The 15,906-nt window shown below is 45.6% G+C and overlaps 1 protein-coding gene across 4 annotated transcripts in view; it reads right to left on the bottom strand.

Moving 5' to 3' along the window:
• The window catches only part of LOC137314445 (exocyst complex component 6B), a 628,729-nt gene that overhangs the window by 527,984 nt on the left and 84,839 nt on the right, over nucleotides 1–15,906 (bottom strand). For 3 of the 4 annotated variants that reach the window (XM_067979862.1, XM_067979811.1, XM_067979897.1), the window contains exons 2-4: nucleotides 13,238–13,403; nucleotides 12,064–12,111; nucleotides 7,783–7,873 (exon numbers count right to left, since the gene is read on the bottom strand). In XM_067979862.1, the coding sequence (XP_067835963.1) occupies nucleotides 7,783–7,873; nucleotides 12,064–12,111; nucleotides 13,238–13,403 (305 nt within the window). Of the gene's footprint in view, nucleotides 1–7,782; nucleotides 7,874–12,063; nucleotides 12,112–13,237; nucleotides 13,404–15,906 lie in introns of those variants that run through there. The other variant, XM_067979907.1, reaches the window with a different exon arrangement.

The following is a 15,906-nucleotide window of genomic DNA, read 5'->3' on the forward strand; positions in this document are numbered from 1 at the left end:
ATCATAGAATGGTTACAGCACGGAAGGAGGCCATTCGGCCCATCGAGTCTGCGCCGGCTCTATGCATGAGCAATCCAGCTCGTCCCACTCTCCCGCCCGATCCCCGTAGTCCTGCACATTTTTTCGTTTCAAGTACTTATCCAGTTCCCTTTTGAAGGCCATGATTGAATCTGCCTCCACCACGCGCTCTGGCAGTGCATTCCAGATCCCAACCACTCGCTGTGAAAAAAAGTTTTTCCTCATGTCACCTTTGGTTTGTTTGCCAATCACCTTAAGTCTATGTCCTCTGGTTCTTGACCCTTTCGCCAATGGGAACAGTTTCTCTCTTATCTACTCCGTTCAGGGTTTTGAATACCTCTATCAAATCTCCTCTCAACCTTCTCTGTTCCAAGAAGAACAATCCCAGCTTCTCCAGTCTATCCACATAACTGAAGTCCCTCATCCCTGGAATTATTCTAATAAATCTCTTCTGCACCCTCTCTAAGACCTTCACATCTTTCCTAAAGTGCGGTTCCCAGAACTGGACACAATACTCCAAGTGTGGTCGAACCAGTGTTTTATAAAGGTTCATCATGACTTCCTTACTTTTGTTCTCTATGCCTCTATTTATAAAGCCCAGGACCCTGTATGCTTTTTTAAATCGCTTTCTCAACATGCCTTGCCACCTTCAACAATTTGTGCACCCCCAGGTTCCTCTGTTCCTCTACCCCTTTTAGAATCGTGCCCTCTAGTTTATATTGCCTCTCCTCATTTTTCCTACCGAAATGTATCACTTCGAATTTCTCCGCGTTAAACTTCAACATGTCCGCCCATGCCACCAGCCTGTCTATATCCTCTTGAAGTCTATCACTATCCTCCTCACTGTTTACTACCCTTCCAAGTTTTATGTCATCTGCAATTTTGGAAATTGTGCCCTGTACACCCAAGTCCAAGTCATTAATATATATCAAGAAAAGCAGTGGTCCCAGCGCCGACCCCCGGGGAACACCACTGTACACCTCCCTCCAGTCCGAGGAACAGCTGTTCACCACTACTCTCTGTTTCCTGTCATTTAGCTAATTCCGTATCCATGTTCCTATTGCCCCCTTTATTCCATGGGCTGCAATCTTAACAGCAAGCCTATCATGTGGCACTTTATCAAACGTTTATTGAAAATCCATATACACCACATCAACTGCATTGCCCTCATCTACCCTCTCTGTTACCTCATCAAAAAACTCTATCAAGTTGGTTAAACACCATGTAACTACCCTCCATTATGTTACATAACTACCCTCCACTCACTGCATTTTGCTGCAGAAATAATCCTGCAGTACTTGGGAGACTCTACTTGCTGTAGTTTCAGTCATGAATTCAAAGACTCTGTTTGCTGTAGTTCCAAAAGTCCCACCCTGCCTCCAATTCTTTGGCTGACACAGCGGTGTCACTATTCACTCCGTTTTTACAACTTACGAAGGATATTTGTAAATGAGAATTTGTTCAGTTTTGGACTTCAAGCCACTGGGCCAGCTTGACTTTAGCTGGTCGCACTCTCGCCTCTGGATCAGTTATGGGGTCAAACCCCCACGCCATAACTCGAGCGCATCACTTAGCTGAGGGAGTGCAGCATTGTCGGGGATGCCGCCTTTCAGATGAGACATCAAACCAACGTATCGTCTCTTCAGACAGCTGTTGAAGACATGGCACTCAAGGAAAAGTCAAGGGTCTGGCCAAGATCCCGCCTCCAACCAATACTTACTGCTCATGGGACATCTCTGGCATAGAATAGCCAACAAATTTGCCAACAGAACAACAGTAGCTGCACTGCAAAGTAACTCATTGTGTAAAGCGCCTTGAGATGCTTCCCTGTAAATGGCAATCACATTTTTGTTGCCAAATTTCTCACTTAAAAATTCATCATTGGCAAATGACGGACAGGTGACCAGAGATGGATGCAGCTCATCTATCTCACACCTTGCCGGACACAACACAGCAGCTTATTCATAAGCAGCTTGAGAACAGAAAACTCAAGTAGCTGAGGAAATTTTCCACAACCAAGTACGCAATCAGATGTTCCCTCTCGTCACCCCACACCCTCCCACCAACCCCAAACCCCGGCAATAAAAGGCTCTGCTAAACTCGTCAGCACTCACTTGCAATCCTTCAGGAAATTATACTGACATCAGAGCTGGGGAGGCCTCACTGCTCCTGTCAACACGTGTTAACAAATTATACCTTGGCTTTGACTACTGACTTTCAGCCCAATCCTCTAGGTTACTTAAAAAAAAAAATTCCCCTCAAATCCCCCATCCCCTCGGCTCTGTTGTAAAGGTCATAAGGGGTCAAGGGCCCAAGTTTAATTGCTGGTCTGTGTTGAGCGAACTGATTTGAGTCAGGGCTCCAGTTGGGCCACTGCGATTGGCCTCAGTGCCTCTTGGTTTTGAGGGGGTTGTGGGCGGAGGGAGAGAAAGACAAACAAATCCAACATTGCCTCTTCTGCGACCCCTGCAGGACAAGATCGGGCTGGATTGTGACGCCCTCCGTTGTCGAAGAGCTTGCCAGTATTCTGTGTCTACGCTCGCACTTGTGCAAGGTATCGGAGGATGGCTGAGGCCCATGGAGCCATGCCCTAGCCTCAACCTCGGGGAGGCAAGGGGGAGGATTTTTTTTTTTTAAAAACTGGCCAAAATATTTTGTTAACTTCAGAATCATTCTACCCCCATTTGTCTGTCCTGTCACCATTTCAATGGCCTTGGAGTCATAAGTACTACTGGCAGGTCTCCGGGCATCTGACAGGAACAGACCAGTCGCAGAGGCACGGTAGGCCTTCGCCTTGGAGACACGAGCACGATTGGCTGCCGCGGCGAGACGGTGCACTCATTGGTTCACTGAACAGTTTGCCAAGTGCGATTGGCCGCCACAGAGCACAGCGAACGAATGAACGAAGTCTCCCCCACGGCAACCAATCGAGCTCGCCAAACCTACAAACGGGCGAATGAGTGAACTCCGCCAGACTGCAGCACTTATCCCATCTCCATTAACTACCACTTAACCAGGCCAGAGCTAGACAGCTCTTCCCGAACACTGAACAGTAAGTTGCCTCTCTCCTCTCCTGGTGCCTCCTTCACGACTTGCTGAACAGAGCGACAGGAAAGTTACCACTGGTAGAATAGAATTTTACAGCACAGAAGGTGGCCATTCGGCCCATTATGCCTGTGTCAGCTCTTTGAAAGAGCAATCCAATAAGTTGCACTCTCCCTGCTCTTTCCCCATAGTCATGCACATTTTTCTTTTTCAAGTATTTATCCAATTCCCTTTCAGGCAGTGCATTCCAGATCATAACAACTCGTAAAAAAAATTACTCCTCATCTCCCCTCTGCCAATTATCGTAAATCTATGGCCTCCGGTTACCGACCCTCCTGTCAGGGGAAACTGTTTTTCCCTATCTACTCTACCAAAACCCCCAAATGAAGTTTTACCAAGTAAAGATTCATTTTCCCGTTGCAGACTGGTTGAGACCAGGTCGTTCGCTGCGCTTACAATAAAAGTTGTTTTGAGGTTTTCGTACTTCAGTCTTTAAGCGCTGAATTAGAGTGGGTGGATCTTCAATCAATCAGTGCTGTTGGGGATTCTAATAGCAGTTTTACAATCTGCATTACTGGTGAGGATGTTATGTGACTCACTGTTTGTGGTTTATGTACAATATTTGGGATTAAACAAACCTAATTGTTGAGCTCCTTGAACTCAAATGTTGGCTCGGGAGATGCAAAGCCAGCCTGGGATATCGTTTGAAAAGAACAAACTTGCATTTATGCAGCTCTTTATTACCTCAATCAGTAATGCCCCAAAAGTGCTTTACATACAGTGAATTACTTTGAAACCCAATGACTGTTATGTAGGGAAATGCAGCAGCCAATTTGCTCACATTTAGGTGCTGTGGTATGAGGGAAGAACTTTGGCCCTGCTCTTGTTCGAATATTGGCACAGGATCTTTTACGTCCACCAAAACCAGTGCAACAGGCAGATAGGACTTGGGTTTAAAGTCTCATCCCTAGGTCGGCACCTCTGACTATGCAGCACTCCTCCTCATTGCCACCAAGAGCAACTCGCATTAATAAAGTGCCTGAAACACAGAAAAACGTCTCAAGGTGCATCACAGCGGCATAACCAGTACTGCTCAAGTCCTAAAGTAGGTGTTCTGACTCTGAGGCCAGAGTGCTATCAACTGAGCCAGGCAGGCACCGTTCGCCATGATTTGGAATGGATTGCAGAGTTCAGTAAGATCGCAAAAGGAAATCAGAGATTCTTTGCTACAGGCACAAGCCGGTGGCTCTGTCAGCGTACAATCTCTCTTTCTGGCTCATGAGCCTCAGAACGTTCTCTGCCTACCTACGGAGCATTCCTTCTTGCCTGTCTTGTTACTCCGGCACTCACTTTCTCTTCCTCATATCCTCACAGTGTTGAAATCATGACTCATCGCACCCTCTCCTCCTCTAATTGATTCTTCCCCAGGATCTGCATGCTATGGAACTTCGCACCTCCCCCTGACAATCTACAGCCTTTTAAAACCCAAGTTTGCATCACCTATCAATTACTTCACAACTTAACCTATCTTCCATTTTCATACCTTGCAGGGCTCCTGCAAAGGGGGCCTGGACCTTTCCCTAGGTTCCAAAATTTTAATTCAAGATCAAAGAATCATACAGCACAGAAGGAGGCCATTCAGCCCATCAAACCTGTGCCAGCTCTTTGAAAGAGCTACCACTTAGTCCCATTCTCCTGCTCCTTCCCCATAGCCCTGCAAATATTTCCTCTACAAGCATGTATCCAATTCCCTTTTGAAAGTTACTACTGAATCTGCTTCCACCACCCTTTCAGGCAGTGCATTCCAGATCATAACAACTCGCTGCATTTAAGAAAAATTCTCATCTCCCCTCAGGCGTTTTTGCAATTATCTTAAATGTAACATTTGCAACTCTCTCGCCTTCTGACACCACACCCATAGATGCCCTAAGATGCCCATTCTTCTTTCCTGTAATGAACTGTCCCAGGGAGGCAGTAGGGTCTGAATCAAGAGCGAGTTCGGTAAGTAATTGGAGAAAGATTTGGCACATGTGTATGGCAGCTATCGTGGGATACGATATTTCCCAGGCACCGTGACAATGGTCATGTCACAAGAAACTTGCAAGGGATATCAAAGCCAATACGAAGAACTTTTATAGTTATATTAGGAAAAAGAGGGCGGTCAGGAGCAGTGTTGGCCCCTTAAAAACTGAAAGTGGGGATATTGTCATTGACAATGGGGAAATGGCGGACATGTTGAATAATTACTTTGCGTCAGTATTTACAGTAGAAAAAGAGGACAGCATGCCGGAAATCCCAAGGAAACTAATATTGAATCGGGGACAGGGACTCAATAAAATTAACATAAGTAAAACAACAGTAATGAAGAAAATAATAGCACTAAAGAGTGACAAATCCCCAGGACCAGATGGTTTCCATCGCGGGGTTTTAAAGGAAGTAGGTGAGCACATTGCAGATGCCCTAACTATAATCTTTCAAAGTTCTCGAGATTCAGGAACCGTCCCTCTAGATTGGAAAATTGCACATGTCTCTCCGCTTTTTAAGGAAGGAGAGAGGGGGAAACCAGGGAATTATAGACCAGTTAGCCTAACATCTGTTGTGGGGAAAATGCTGGAGTCTATAATTAAGGATAGGGTGACTGAACACCTCGAGTATTTTCAGTTAATCAGAGAGAGCCAGCATGGATTTGTGAAAGGTAGGTCGTGCCTGACAAACCTGATTGAATTTTTTGAAGAGGTGACTAAAGTAGTGGACAGGGGAATGTCAATGGATGTTATTTATATGGACTTCCAGAAGGCATTTGATAAGGTCCCACATAAGAAACTGTTAGCTAAGATAGAAGCCCATGGAATCGAAGGAAAAGTACAGACTTGGTTAGGAAGTTGGCTGAGCGAAAGGCGACAGAGAGTACAGGATAATGGGTAGATACACACATTTTGTTTTAAATTCGTTCATGGGATGTGGGCGTCGCTGGTGAGGCCAACATTTATTGCCCATCCCTAATTGACCTTGAGAAGGTGGTGGTGAGCCGCCTTCTTGAACCGCTGCAGTCCGTGTGGTGAAGGTTCTCCCACTGTGCTGTTCGGAAGGGAGTTCCAGGATTTTGACCCAGCGACGATGAAGGAACGGCAATATATTTCCAAGTCGGGATGGTGTGTGACTTGGAGGGGAACGTGCAGGCGGTGTTGCTCCCATGTGCCTGCTGCTCTTGTCCTTCTAGGTGGTAGAGGTCACGGGTTTGGGAGGTGTTGTCGAAGAAGCCTTGGTGAATTGCTGCAATGCATCCTGTGGATGGTACACACTGCAGCCACAGTGCGCCGGTGGTGAAGGGAGTGAATGTTTAGGGTGGTGGATGGGGTGCCAATCAAGCGGGCTGCTTTATCTTGGATGGTGTCGAGTTTCTTGAGTGTTGTTGGAGCAGCACTCATCCAAGCAAGTGGAGAGTATTCCATCACACTCCTGACTTGTGCCTTGTAGATGGTGGAAAGGCTTTGGGGAGCCAGGAGGTGAGTCACTCGCCGCAGAATACCCAGCCTCTGACCTGCTCTCGTAGCCACAGTATTTATATGGCTGGTCCAGTTAAGTTTCTGGTCAATGGCAGGATGTGACTAGTGGAGTCCTGCAGGGATCTGTCTTGGGGCCTCAATTATTCACAATATTTATTAACGACTTAGATGAAGGCATAGAAAGTCTCATATCTAAGTTTGCCGATGACACAAAGATTGGTGGCATTGAAAGCAGTGTAGATGAAAACATAAAATTACAAAGGGATATTGACAGATTAGGTGAATGGGCAAAACATGGCAAATGGAATTCAATGTAGACAAATGTGAGGTCATCCACTTTGGACCAAAAAAGGATAGAACAGGGTACTTTCTAAATGGTAAAAAGTTAAAAACAGTGGATGTCCAAAGGGACTTAGGGGTTCAGGTACAAGGGGGCAGAAGTTATGCTGCAGCTATACAAAACCCTGGTTAAACCGCACCTGGAGTAATGTGAGCAGTTCTGGGCATCGCACCTTCGGAAGGACATACTGGCCTTGGAGGGAGTGCAGCGTAGGTTTACTAGAATGATACCCAGACTTCAAGGGTTAAGTTACGAGGAGAGATTACACAAATTGGGGTTGCATTCTCTAGAGTTTAGAAGGTTAAGGGGTGATCTGATCAAAGTTTATAAGATATTAAGGGGAACGGATAGGGTGGATAGAGAAAAACTATTTCCGCTGGTTGGGCATTCTAAGAGTAGGGGGCACAGTCTAAAAATTAGAGCCAGACCTTTCACAAGTGAGATTAGAAAACATTTCTGCACACAAAGGGTGGTAGAAATTTGGAACTCTCTTCTGCAAACGGCAATTGATGCTAGCTCAATTGCTAATTTTAAATCTGAGATAGATAGCTTTTTGCCAACCAAAGGTATTAAGGGATATGGGCCAAAGGCAGGTATATGGAGTTAGATCACAGATCAGCCATGATCTTATCAAATGGTGGAGCGGGCTCGAAGGGCTGAATGGCCTACTCCTGTTCCTATGTTCCTACATCTGCTCCTGTATATTTTTCTACGTTCCGGCATTCACTCTAATTCCCCTTTGCTTCAAAATTGTTTTTTTGTTCTCTTCATGTCCCCTGTTGAAATCGGTTTTGCTGACTCAAGATATCGTGAAGATTAGCACTGAACCTATTATCCCCAATGGAGATCGCGCCTCCTTTAACTGTCTCGTACCTGGTAGACACAGCGTCAGTTTATCCACTGTGGCCGCTATGTTCCTTTGCTGTGAACGGCACTTCCTCAGTTCCTCCATTTCAATAAGTAACTGCAGCACATGGGGGAAAAAAACAATTTAAACAACTTCATTTTCACTAACAGGACAGTCGGTTTCGACATTTTCACTAACAGGACAGTCGGTTTCGACATTTTCATTAACACGGCGGTCAGTTTCGACATTTTCACGAACAGGACAGTCGGTTTCGACATTCTGATGAGCAAGGCGGTCAGTTTCCACATTTTCTCTGACAGGGCGGTCAGTTTGTGGTCAGTTTCCACAATTTATAGAACAGGGCGGTCGGTCAGATTCCACGTTTCACCGAACAGGACAATCAGTGTTGACATTTTCACCAACAGAGTGGTCAATTTTCACATTTTATCCAACAGGTCGGTCAGTTTCATCAATTTCACTAACAGGTCAGTCGGTTTCAACATTATCACTAACCGGGCATTCAGTCTCGACATTTCATCAACGGGGCGGTCAGTTTCCACATTTTCACTAACGGCGGTCCACATTTTCACTGACAGGATGGTCATTTTCACTGACAGGACGGTCATTTTTTACATGTTTACTAACCATGTGGTCAGTTTTGACATGTTCACTAACCGGGCGGTCGGTTGACATTTTCTATGACAGAACGGTCAATTTCAACATGTTAACTAACCTGGTGGTCATTTTGACATGTTAACTAACCTGGTGGTCATTTTGACATGTTAACTAACCCGGTGGTCATTTTGACATGTTAACTAACCTGGTGGTCAATTTTGACATGTTAACTAACCTGGTGGTCAATTTTGACATGTTAACTAACCTGGTGGTCAATTTTGACATGTTAACTAACAGAACAATAACAATTTTATACAACGCCTTTAACTTAGTAAAACACCCCAAGGCGCTTCACAGGAGCGATTATCAAACAAAGTTTGATACCGAGCCACATAGAGAGATTAGGACAGGTGACCAACAGCTTGGTCAAACAGGTAGGTTTTAAGGAGTGTCTTAAAGGAGGAGAGAGAGGTAGAGAGGCGGATAAGGTTTAGGGGGGGAATTCCAGAGCTTAGGGTCTAGGCAGCTGAAGGCACGGCCGCCAATGGTGGAACGATTAAAATCGGGGATGCGCAAGAGGCAAGAATTGGAGGAGCGCAGAGATCTGGGAGGGTTGTAGGGTTGAAAGAGGGTACAGAAATAGCGAGGGCGATGCCATGGAGGGATTTGAAAACAAGTATGAGAATTTTAAAATCGAGGTTTTCCCGGACTGGGAGCCAATGTAGGTCAGCGAGTACAGGGGTGATGGGTAAATGGGACTTGGTGCGAGTTAGGATGAGGGCAGCAGAGTTTTGGATGAGCTCAAGTTTATGAAGGATGGAAAATGGGAAGCCAGCCAGGAGAGCATTGGAACATAACGACATGAGAAATAGGAGCAGGAGTAGGCCATATGGCCCCTCGAGCCTGCTCCGTCATTCAATAGGACCATGATGTGGAGATGCCGGTGATGGACTGGGGTTGACAATTGTAAACAATTTTACAACACCAAGTTATAGTCCAACAAATTTATTTTAAATTTCACAAGCTTTCGGAGGCTTCCTCCTTCCTCAGGTTCACACCGTTCACCTGAGGAAGGAGGAAGCCTCCGAAAGCTTGTGAAATTTAAAATAAATTTGTTGGACTATAACTTGGTGTTGTAAAATTGTTTACAATAGGATCATGGCTGACCTCAACTCCACTTTCCTGCCCGATTCCCATACCCCTTGCTTCCCTTAAAGTCCAAAAATCTATCAGTCTCAGTCTTGAAAATATTCAACAATTCAACATCCACAGCCCTCTGGGGTAGAGAATTCTAAAGGTTCACCACCCTCTGTGTGAAGAAATTCCTCCTCATCTCAGTCCTAAATCGCCCACCCCTTATCTTGAGACTATGCTCCCAAGTTCTTGACTCTCCAGCCAGGGGAAACAGCCTCTCAGCATCTACCCTGTCAAGCCCTCGAAGAATTTTATACATTTCAATGAGATCACCCTCATTCCTCTAAACTCCAGAGAGTATAGGTCCATTCTACTCAATCTCTCCTCATAGGACAACCCTCTCATCCCAGGAATCAATCTAGTGAACCTTCATTGCACCGCCTCTAAAGCAAGTATATCCTTCCTTAGGTAAGGAGACCAAAACTGTACACAGTACTCCAGGTGTGGTCTCACCAAAGCTCTGTACAATTATACTTTGTACTCTAATCGAGTCTAGAGGTCACAAAGGCGTGGGTGAGGGTTTCAGCAGCAGATGAGCTGAGGCAGGGGCGGAGATGGGCGATGTTACGGAGGTGGAAGTAAGCGGTCTTGGTGATAGCCGGGAAGGTCAGTTTCGGCATTTTTACTAACAGGACGGTCAGTTTCGACATTTTCATGAACGTGATGGTCAGTTTCGATATTTTCATTGACAGTGAAAATGTTGAAACTGACCACCCTAACGGAGGTCAGTTTTGATATTTTCATTGCTGGGGCGGTCAAATTCAACATTTTCGCTGACAGGCGGTCAGTTTTGACATTTTCACTGACAGGCGGTCAGTTTTGACATGTTTACTAAACAGGTGGTCAGTTTTGACATGCTCCTAACTGGGCAATCAGTTTCGACATTTTCTCCAACTGGCCGGTGACAATCGACATTTTCTCCAACTGGCCGGTCACTATCGACATTTTCTCCAACTGGCCGGTCACTATCGACATTTTCTCCAACTGGCCGGTCACTATCGACATTTTCTCCAACTGGCCGGTCACTATCGACATTTTCTCTAACAGGACGGTCAATTTAGACATTTTCACTAACAGGACGGTCAATTTAGACATTTTCACTAACAGGACGGTCAGTTTCCACATTTTCACTAACAGGACGGTCAGTTTCCACATTTTCACTAACAGGACGGTCGGTCTCAACATTTTCACTAACCGGGCTGTCAGTTTCCACAATTTATGTAAAAGGGCGGTCATTCAGTTTCCACATTTCATCCAGAAGGATGAACAGTTTTGACATGTTCACTAAGAGTGATCAATTCCCACAATTTATCAAACAGGTCGGTCAGTTTCGACATTTTCACCAACGGGGCGGTCAGTTTTGACATTTTCACTGACATAGGTCTGTTTCCACATTTTCACTAACTAGCCAATCAATTTCAACATTTCATCCAACAGGATGGTCAGTTTCAACATTTTTTCTAACTGGGCGGTCAGTTTCAACATGTTTACTAAACAGGTGGTCAGTTTCGACATTTTCACTAACAGGACAGTCAGTTTCAACATTTCCGCTAACAGGACAGTCAGTAACGATGTTTTCATGAAAAGGGTGGTCAGTTTCAATATTTTCACTAACCGGACGGTCAGTCTCGACATTTTCACTAACCGGGCGGTCAGTCTCGACATTTTCACTAACCGGACGGTCAGTCTCGACATTTTCACGAACCGGACGGTCAGTCTCGACATTTTCACTAACAGGGCGGTCAGTCTCGACATTTTCACTAACCGGGCGGTCAGTCTCGACATTTTCACTAACCGGACGGTCAGTCTCGACATTTTCACTAACCGGGCGGTCAGTCTCGACATTTTCACTAACCGGGCGGTCAGTCTCGACATTTTCACTAACCGGACGGTCAGTCTCGACATTTTCACTAACCGGGCGGTCAGTCTCGACATTTTCACTAACCGGGCGGTCAGTCTCAACATTTTCACTAACCGGGCGGTCAGTCTCGACATTTTCACTAACAGGGCGGTTGGTTTATCTCTGCACAAAGAGCGATCGGTGGCTGATTTTCCTTCCGTAGCTCGAGGATGCCAACAGCCGCTGCCTTGACTGAGGCCAGCTAAATCTACACACACCATTGATCTGTCCTCCCTGGCCTACATGGCTCACACTGATTAACTCTCAGCCATCTGGAAAGCTTTGCCCCAAATGACTTTTTTTTGGTGTATTTTCAAGTTATAAGAGGAATGTGGCAACAGAGGTCAGCTGGTAGGTGGGCACAATCCAAGATGGTTGGTGATTTTTAAATACATTTGCAATTGCAAAAAAAATGCAGGTTTATGCATAAAAGAAAGATTTTCGTTCACGTAACGCTTTTCACGACATCTGTGCGTCCCAAAGCGCTTCACAGGCAACAAGGTACTTTTGAAGTGTAGTCACTATTGTAATGCAGGAAATAGTGTGGGGAGAGATGACCCACAATAAAACAGGAGACAAGAGAACAGAATTAACTCACCTCCCTTCCTGACGCCTGCAGCTTGTCATTGGTGTCTGTCACCTGGCTCTGAGAGGGAGAAAAAACATTTCCTTTTAAAAAGTAGTTCGAAAAATTAGTATATTAAAAGTAATTATTACTAAAACAGTGAGGATTATACAGGAGTAGGCTATTCAGCCCCTCGAGCCTGTACTGCCATTCAGTGAGATCACGGTTGATCTGTATCCTAACTCCACCCACCCGCCTTGGCTCCCTTAATACCCTCGGCTAGCAAAAATCTATCGATCGCCGATTTAAAATTATTAACTGAGCTAGCACCGACTGCTATTTGTGGGAGAGAGTTCCACCCTTCTACCATCCTTTGCGTGAAGAGGTGTTTCCTAATTTCACTCCTGAATGTCTTGGCTCTCATTGAAAGGTTATGTCTGCTTGTCCGAGACGGAATATGCCAACCAATAGCCTTCAGCACTGGTACTTGCCTTGATACGTTACCCAAGGAGAGTTGAGGCATTTCAAAAGGTACCCAGACAGTGAATGAAGAATCAACCCAAGTTCAAGTGATAGCTACAGCTCAGTACCTGGAGAAAGCACGTGTGACACACAAAGCTTTTTCTACCACCGAATGGGGCGAATGGCCCCCGATGGAACAGAAGCTGCAATGGGTCAAGAGGGTAGGGTGATCGCTGACAGGGAATCGCCTGTGCACTAACTGCTGAATGACCATCAAGTCATAACTGATAAATTAGTTCTCACTATCCAATTACTTCTGCTGAAAATTACTTAGAATTTACAGCACAGAAACAGGCCATTCAGCCCAACTGGTTGACGCTGGTGTTTCTGCTCCACACCAGCCTCCTCTCACTCCAATTATCTCTTACCACCCTGTCCCCCCATATCCCTCTATTCTCTTCTCCCTCATGAATCCATCAAGCAATCCCTTAATTGCATCAATGCTATCTCCTTCAACCACTCCACATGGCAGTGAGCTTCATATTCTCAGCACTCTCTGGTAAGAGGAGGGTGGGGCTCGCCGTGATGTTATTGTTATACACCCCCAGCACCCACCCCCACCCCCCCGCCCCCCACCTCATCCCCAATTTGGGCTAGACTTGGAGGACACCTGGCATCTGTGATAACCAGTTTCACGTTGGGAGACAGCACCGTGATGAGATGAAAAAGGGAGAGAGTGACACACCTTCAGCTTCTGTGCTTCTCCCCGCACTTTAAGCAGCTCTGTGATGGAGTCCACAAATCCCTGGAAATGGAAGTTGCACATTTTCTCAATCTCCCGGTCATGGTTCCTAATCCGGGCTTCCAGCTTCTCCATGAACCGCCAGTGTTCCTCTCCATCGTAAACCGACCTGGAATGGTACAATTTAGCTGCACTTTAAAGCTTACGGCATTGGTACGGCCAGGCTATTTAAAGGGACAACGCTCCGAATGGAAAGGAACCCTCCCGATACAGAAAATGCTGCAAATACTCAGCATCTGCAAACAGATACCATCGGAGAACCAAAGAAGGTTACGGCATAGAAGGAGGCCATTTGGCCCATTGTGTCTGTGCTGGCTCTTTGCCATCCCAATTTTTTTTTTTAAGGGAACGTAACCGATTATTTTAAAATGTGTTTAGTATTTACAAAGGGCTCCTCTTGCACAGCCTTGCTCTCAACCTTCGAACACAGTAGTGTAATGGTTATGGTACGGGCAAGTTGTGAAATTGAATTCAATAAAGCTGGTGACTGGCGGACTGGCTTCAGAGAAAACCACCCTGAAGCTGGTGGGCTCGCACCAGTAAATAAAGTGACCGTCAAAGCTGCCGGATTGTCATTAAAACCCAACTGGTTCACTAATGTCCCCTTAGGGAAGGGAACCTGCCGTCCTGACCCAGTCTGGCCCAAACGTGACTTCAATCCCACACTAAGTGGTGGACTCCCAATGCCCTCTGAAGTGATCCAGCGAGCCATTGGGTTATATATATTTTTAAAAATCGCTCCAGAACACTGTGTGAGGACAACCAGCAATGGGAAACAATTATCAGCATGACTCACGTCCAGAGAACAAGTAACAAAACACTTCGTTGAGTATAATGGTCGGGCACACTGAGGCGAAGAGCAAATCAGGGCTGAGTCAAACTTCCGAGCAGCACTTTCCAATCCACACACACGTTTCCACCTCATTCTATCCGTTTTAACACTTGTTTTCAATTTCCTTCTCACCTCATTGCTTTTTGGTCTAATGCACTTCACAGACACATAGGAAATGTTGGCTGAAAAAAGACTTGGGATCATCTAGTTCGCCCGCCACCATTACATAGAACGTACAGCACAGAAACGGGCCATTCGGCCCAACTGGTCTATACCGGTGTTTATGCTCCACACAAGCCTCCTCCCACCCATCTTCATCTAACCCCATCAACATATCCTTCTAGTCCTTTCTCCTTCATGTGTTGATCTAGCTTCCCCTTTAATGCATCTATGCCAGTTGCCTCAACTACTCCTTATGATAGTAACAGTCTAACCACTCTCTGAGTAAAGGAGTTTCTCCTCAATTCCCTATTGCATTTATTGGTGATTATCTTATATTCATGATTCTGGTCTCCCCAACAAGGGGAATCTTCTCCATGTCCACCCTATCAAACCCTTTCATGATCTTAAAGACCTCTATCAGGTCACCCCTCAGTCTTCTCTTTTCTAGAGAAAAGAGCCCGATCCTGCTCATTCTTTCCTGATAGGTGTAACCTCTCAGTTCTGGTATCATCCAAGTAAATCTTTTTTGCACCTTCTCCAATGCCTCTATATCCTTTTTATAATATGGAGACCAGAACCGTTCACAGTACCTCCGAGTATGGTCTAACCAAGGTTCTATACAAGTTTAACATAACTTCCCTGCTTTTCAACTCTGCCCCTCTAGAAATGGCCGTATTAACCTGCATCACTACTTTTAGTGATTTGTGTATCTGTATCCCCAGATCCCAGTGGTTACATGATACAACGATAATGTTGACTAATCACAGCAATCAAACTAGACAGACCCAGGCAAGAGGTGAGGTAAACCCCAATGGTGGAAAGCTTTGGGAATCATAGGTCAAAAGTCACCTGTTCCTCCCAAGCCTGCTACACTTACCACAGGTCATGTCTCAAACTACTGATGTATTGTATTCCAAAATGTTCCTTTCCCAAAGAAATCTATCCAATTTGCATTTCAATGAATCAATACTAACTGCTCCCACCATCTCCCTCGGGTGCCTGTTCCACAGATTGACCACTCACTCAGTGAAATAATATTTCCGCAGATTAGTTTTGAATATAGTCCCCTTTGAGCGCAGGCCGTGACACCTTCCCCATGGGCCGAATGGGGTCCTTCTATAGGGCCATAAAGGTTTATGTATAAAAAAGGAAGCCCACATCAATGTGCTGGAGCAATCCAAAACTAATCCCACCGCCACACTCCCCATAGCCCTGTATCAATCCAAAACTAATCCCACCGCCACACTCCCCATAGCCCTGTATCAATCCAAAACTAATCCCACCGCCACACTCCCAATAGCCCTGTATCAATCCAAAACTAATCCCACCGCCACACTCCCCATAGCCCTGTATCAATCCAAAACTAATCCCACTGCCCCACTCCCCATAGCCCTGTATCAATCCAAAACTAATCCCACTGCCCCACTCTCTCCCCAAAGCCTTGTATCAATCCAAAACTAATCCCACTGCCCCACTCTCTCCCCAAAGCCTTGTATCAATCCAAAACTAATCCCACCACCACACTCCCCATAGCCCTGTATCAATCCAAAACTAATCCCACTGCCCCACTCTCTCCCCAAAGCCTTGTATCAATCCAAAACTAATCCCACCACCACAC

Source organism: Heptranchias perlo, chromosome 1 (genome assembly GCF_035084215.1).
Source record: "Heptranchias perlo isolate sHepPer1 chromosome 1, sHepPer1.hap1, whole genome shotgun sequence".
In the NCBI taxonomy this organism is placed as follows: domain Eukaryota; kingdom Metazoa; phylum Chordata; class Chondrichthyes; order Hexanchiformes; family Hexanchidae; genus Heptranchias; species Heptranchias perlo.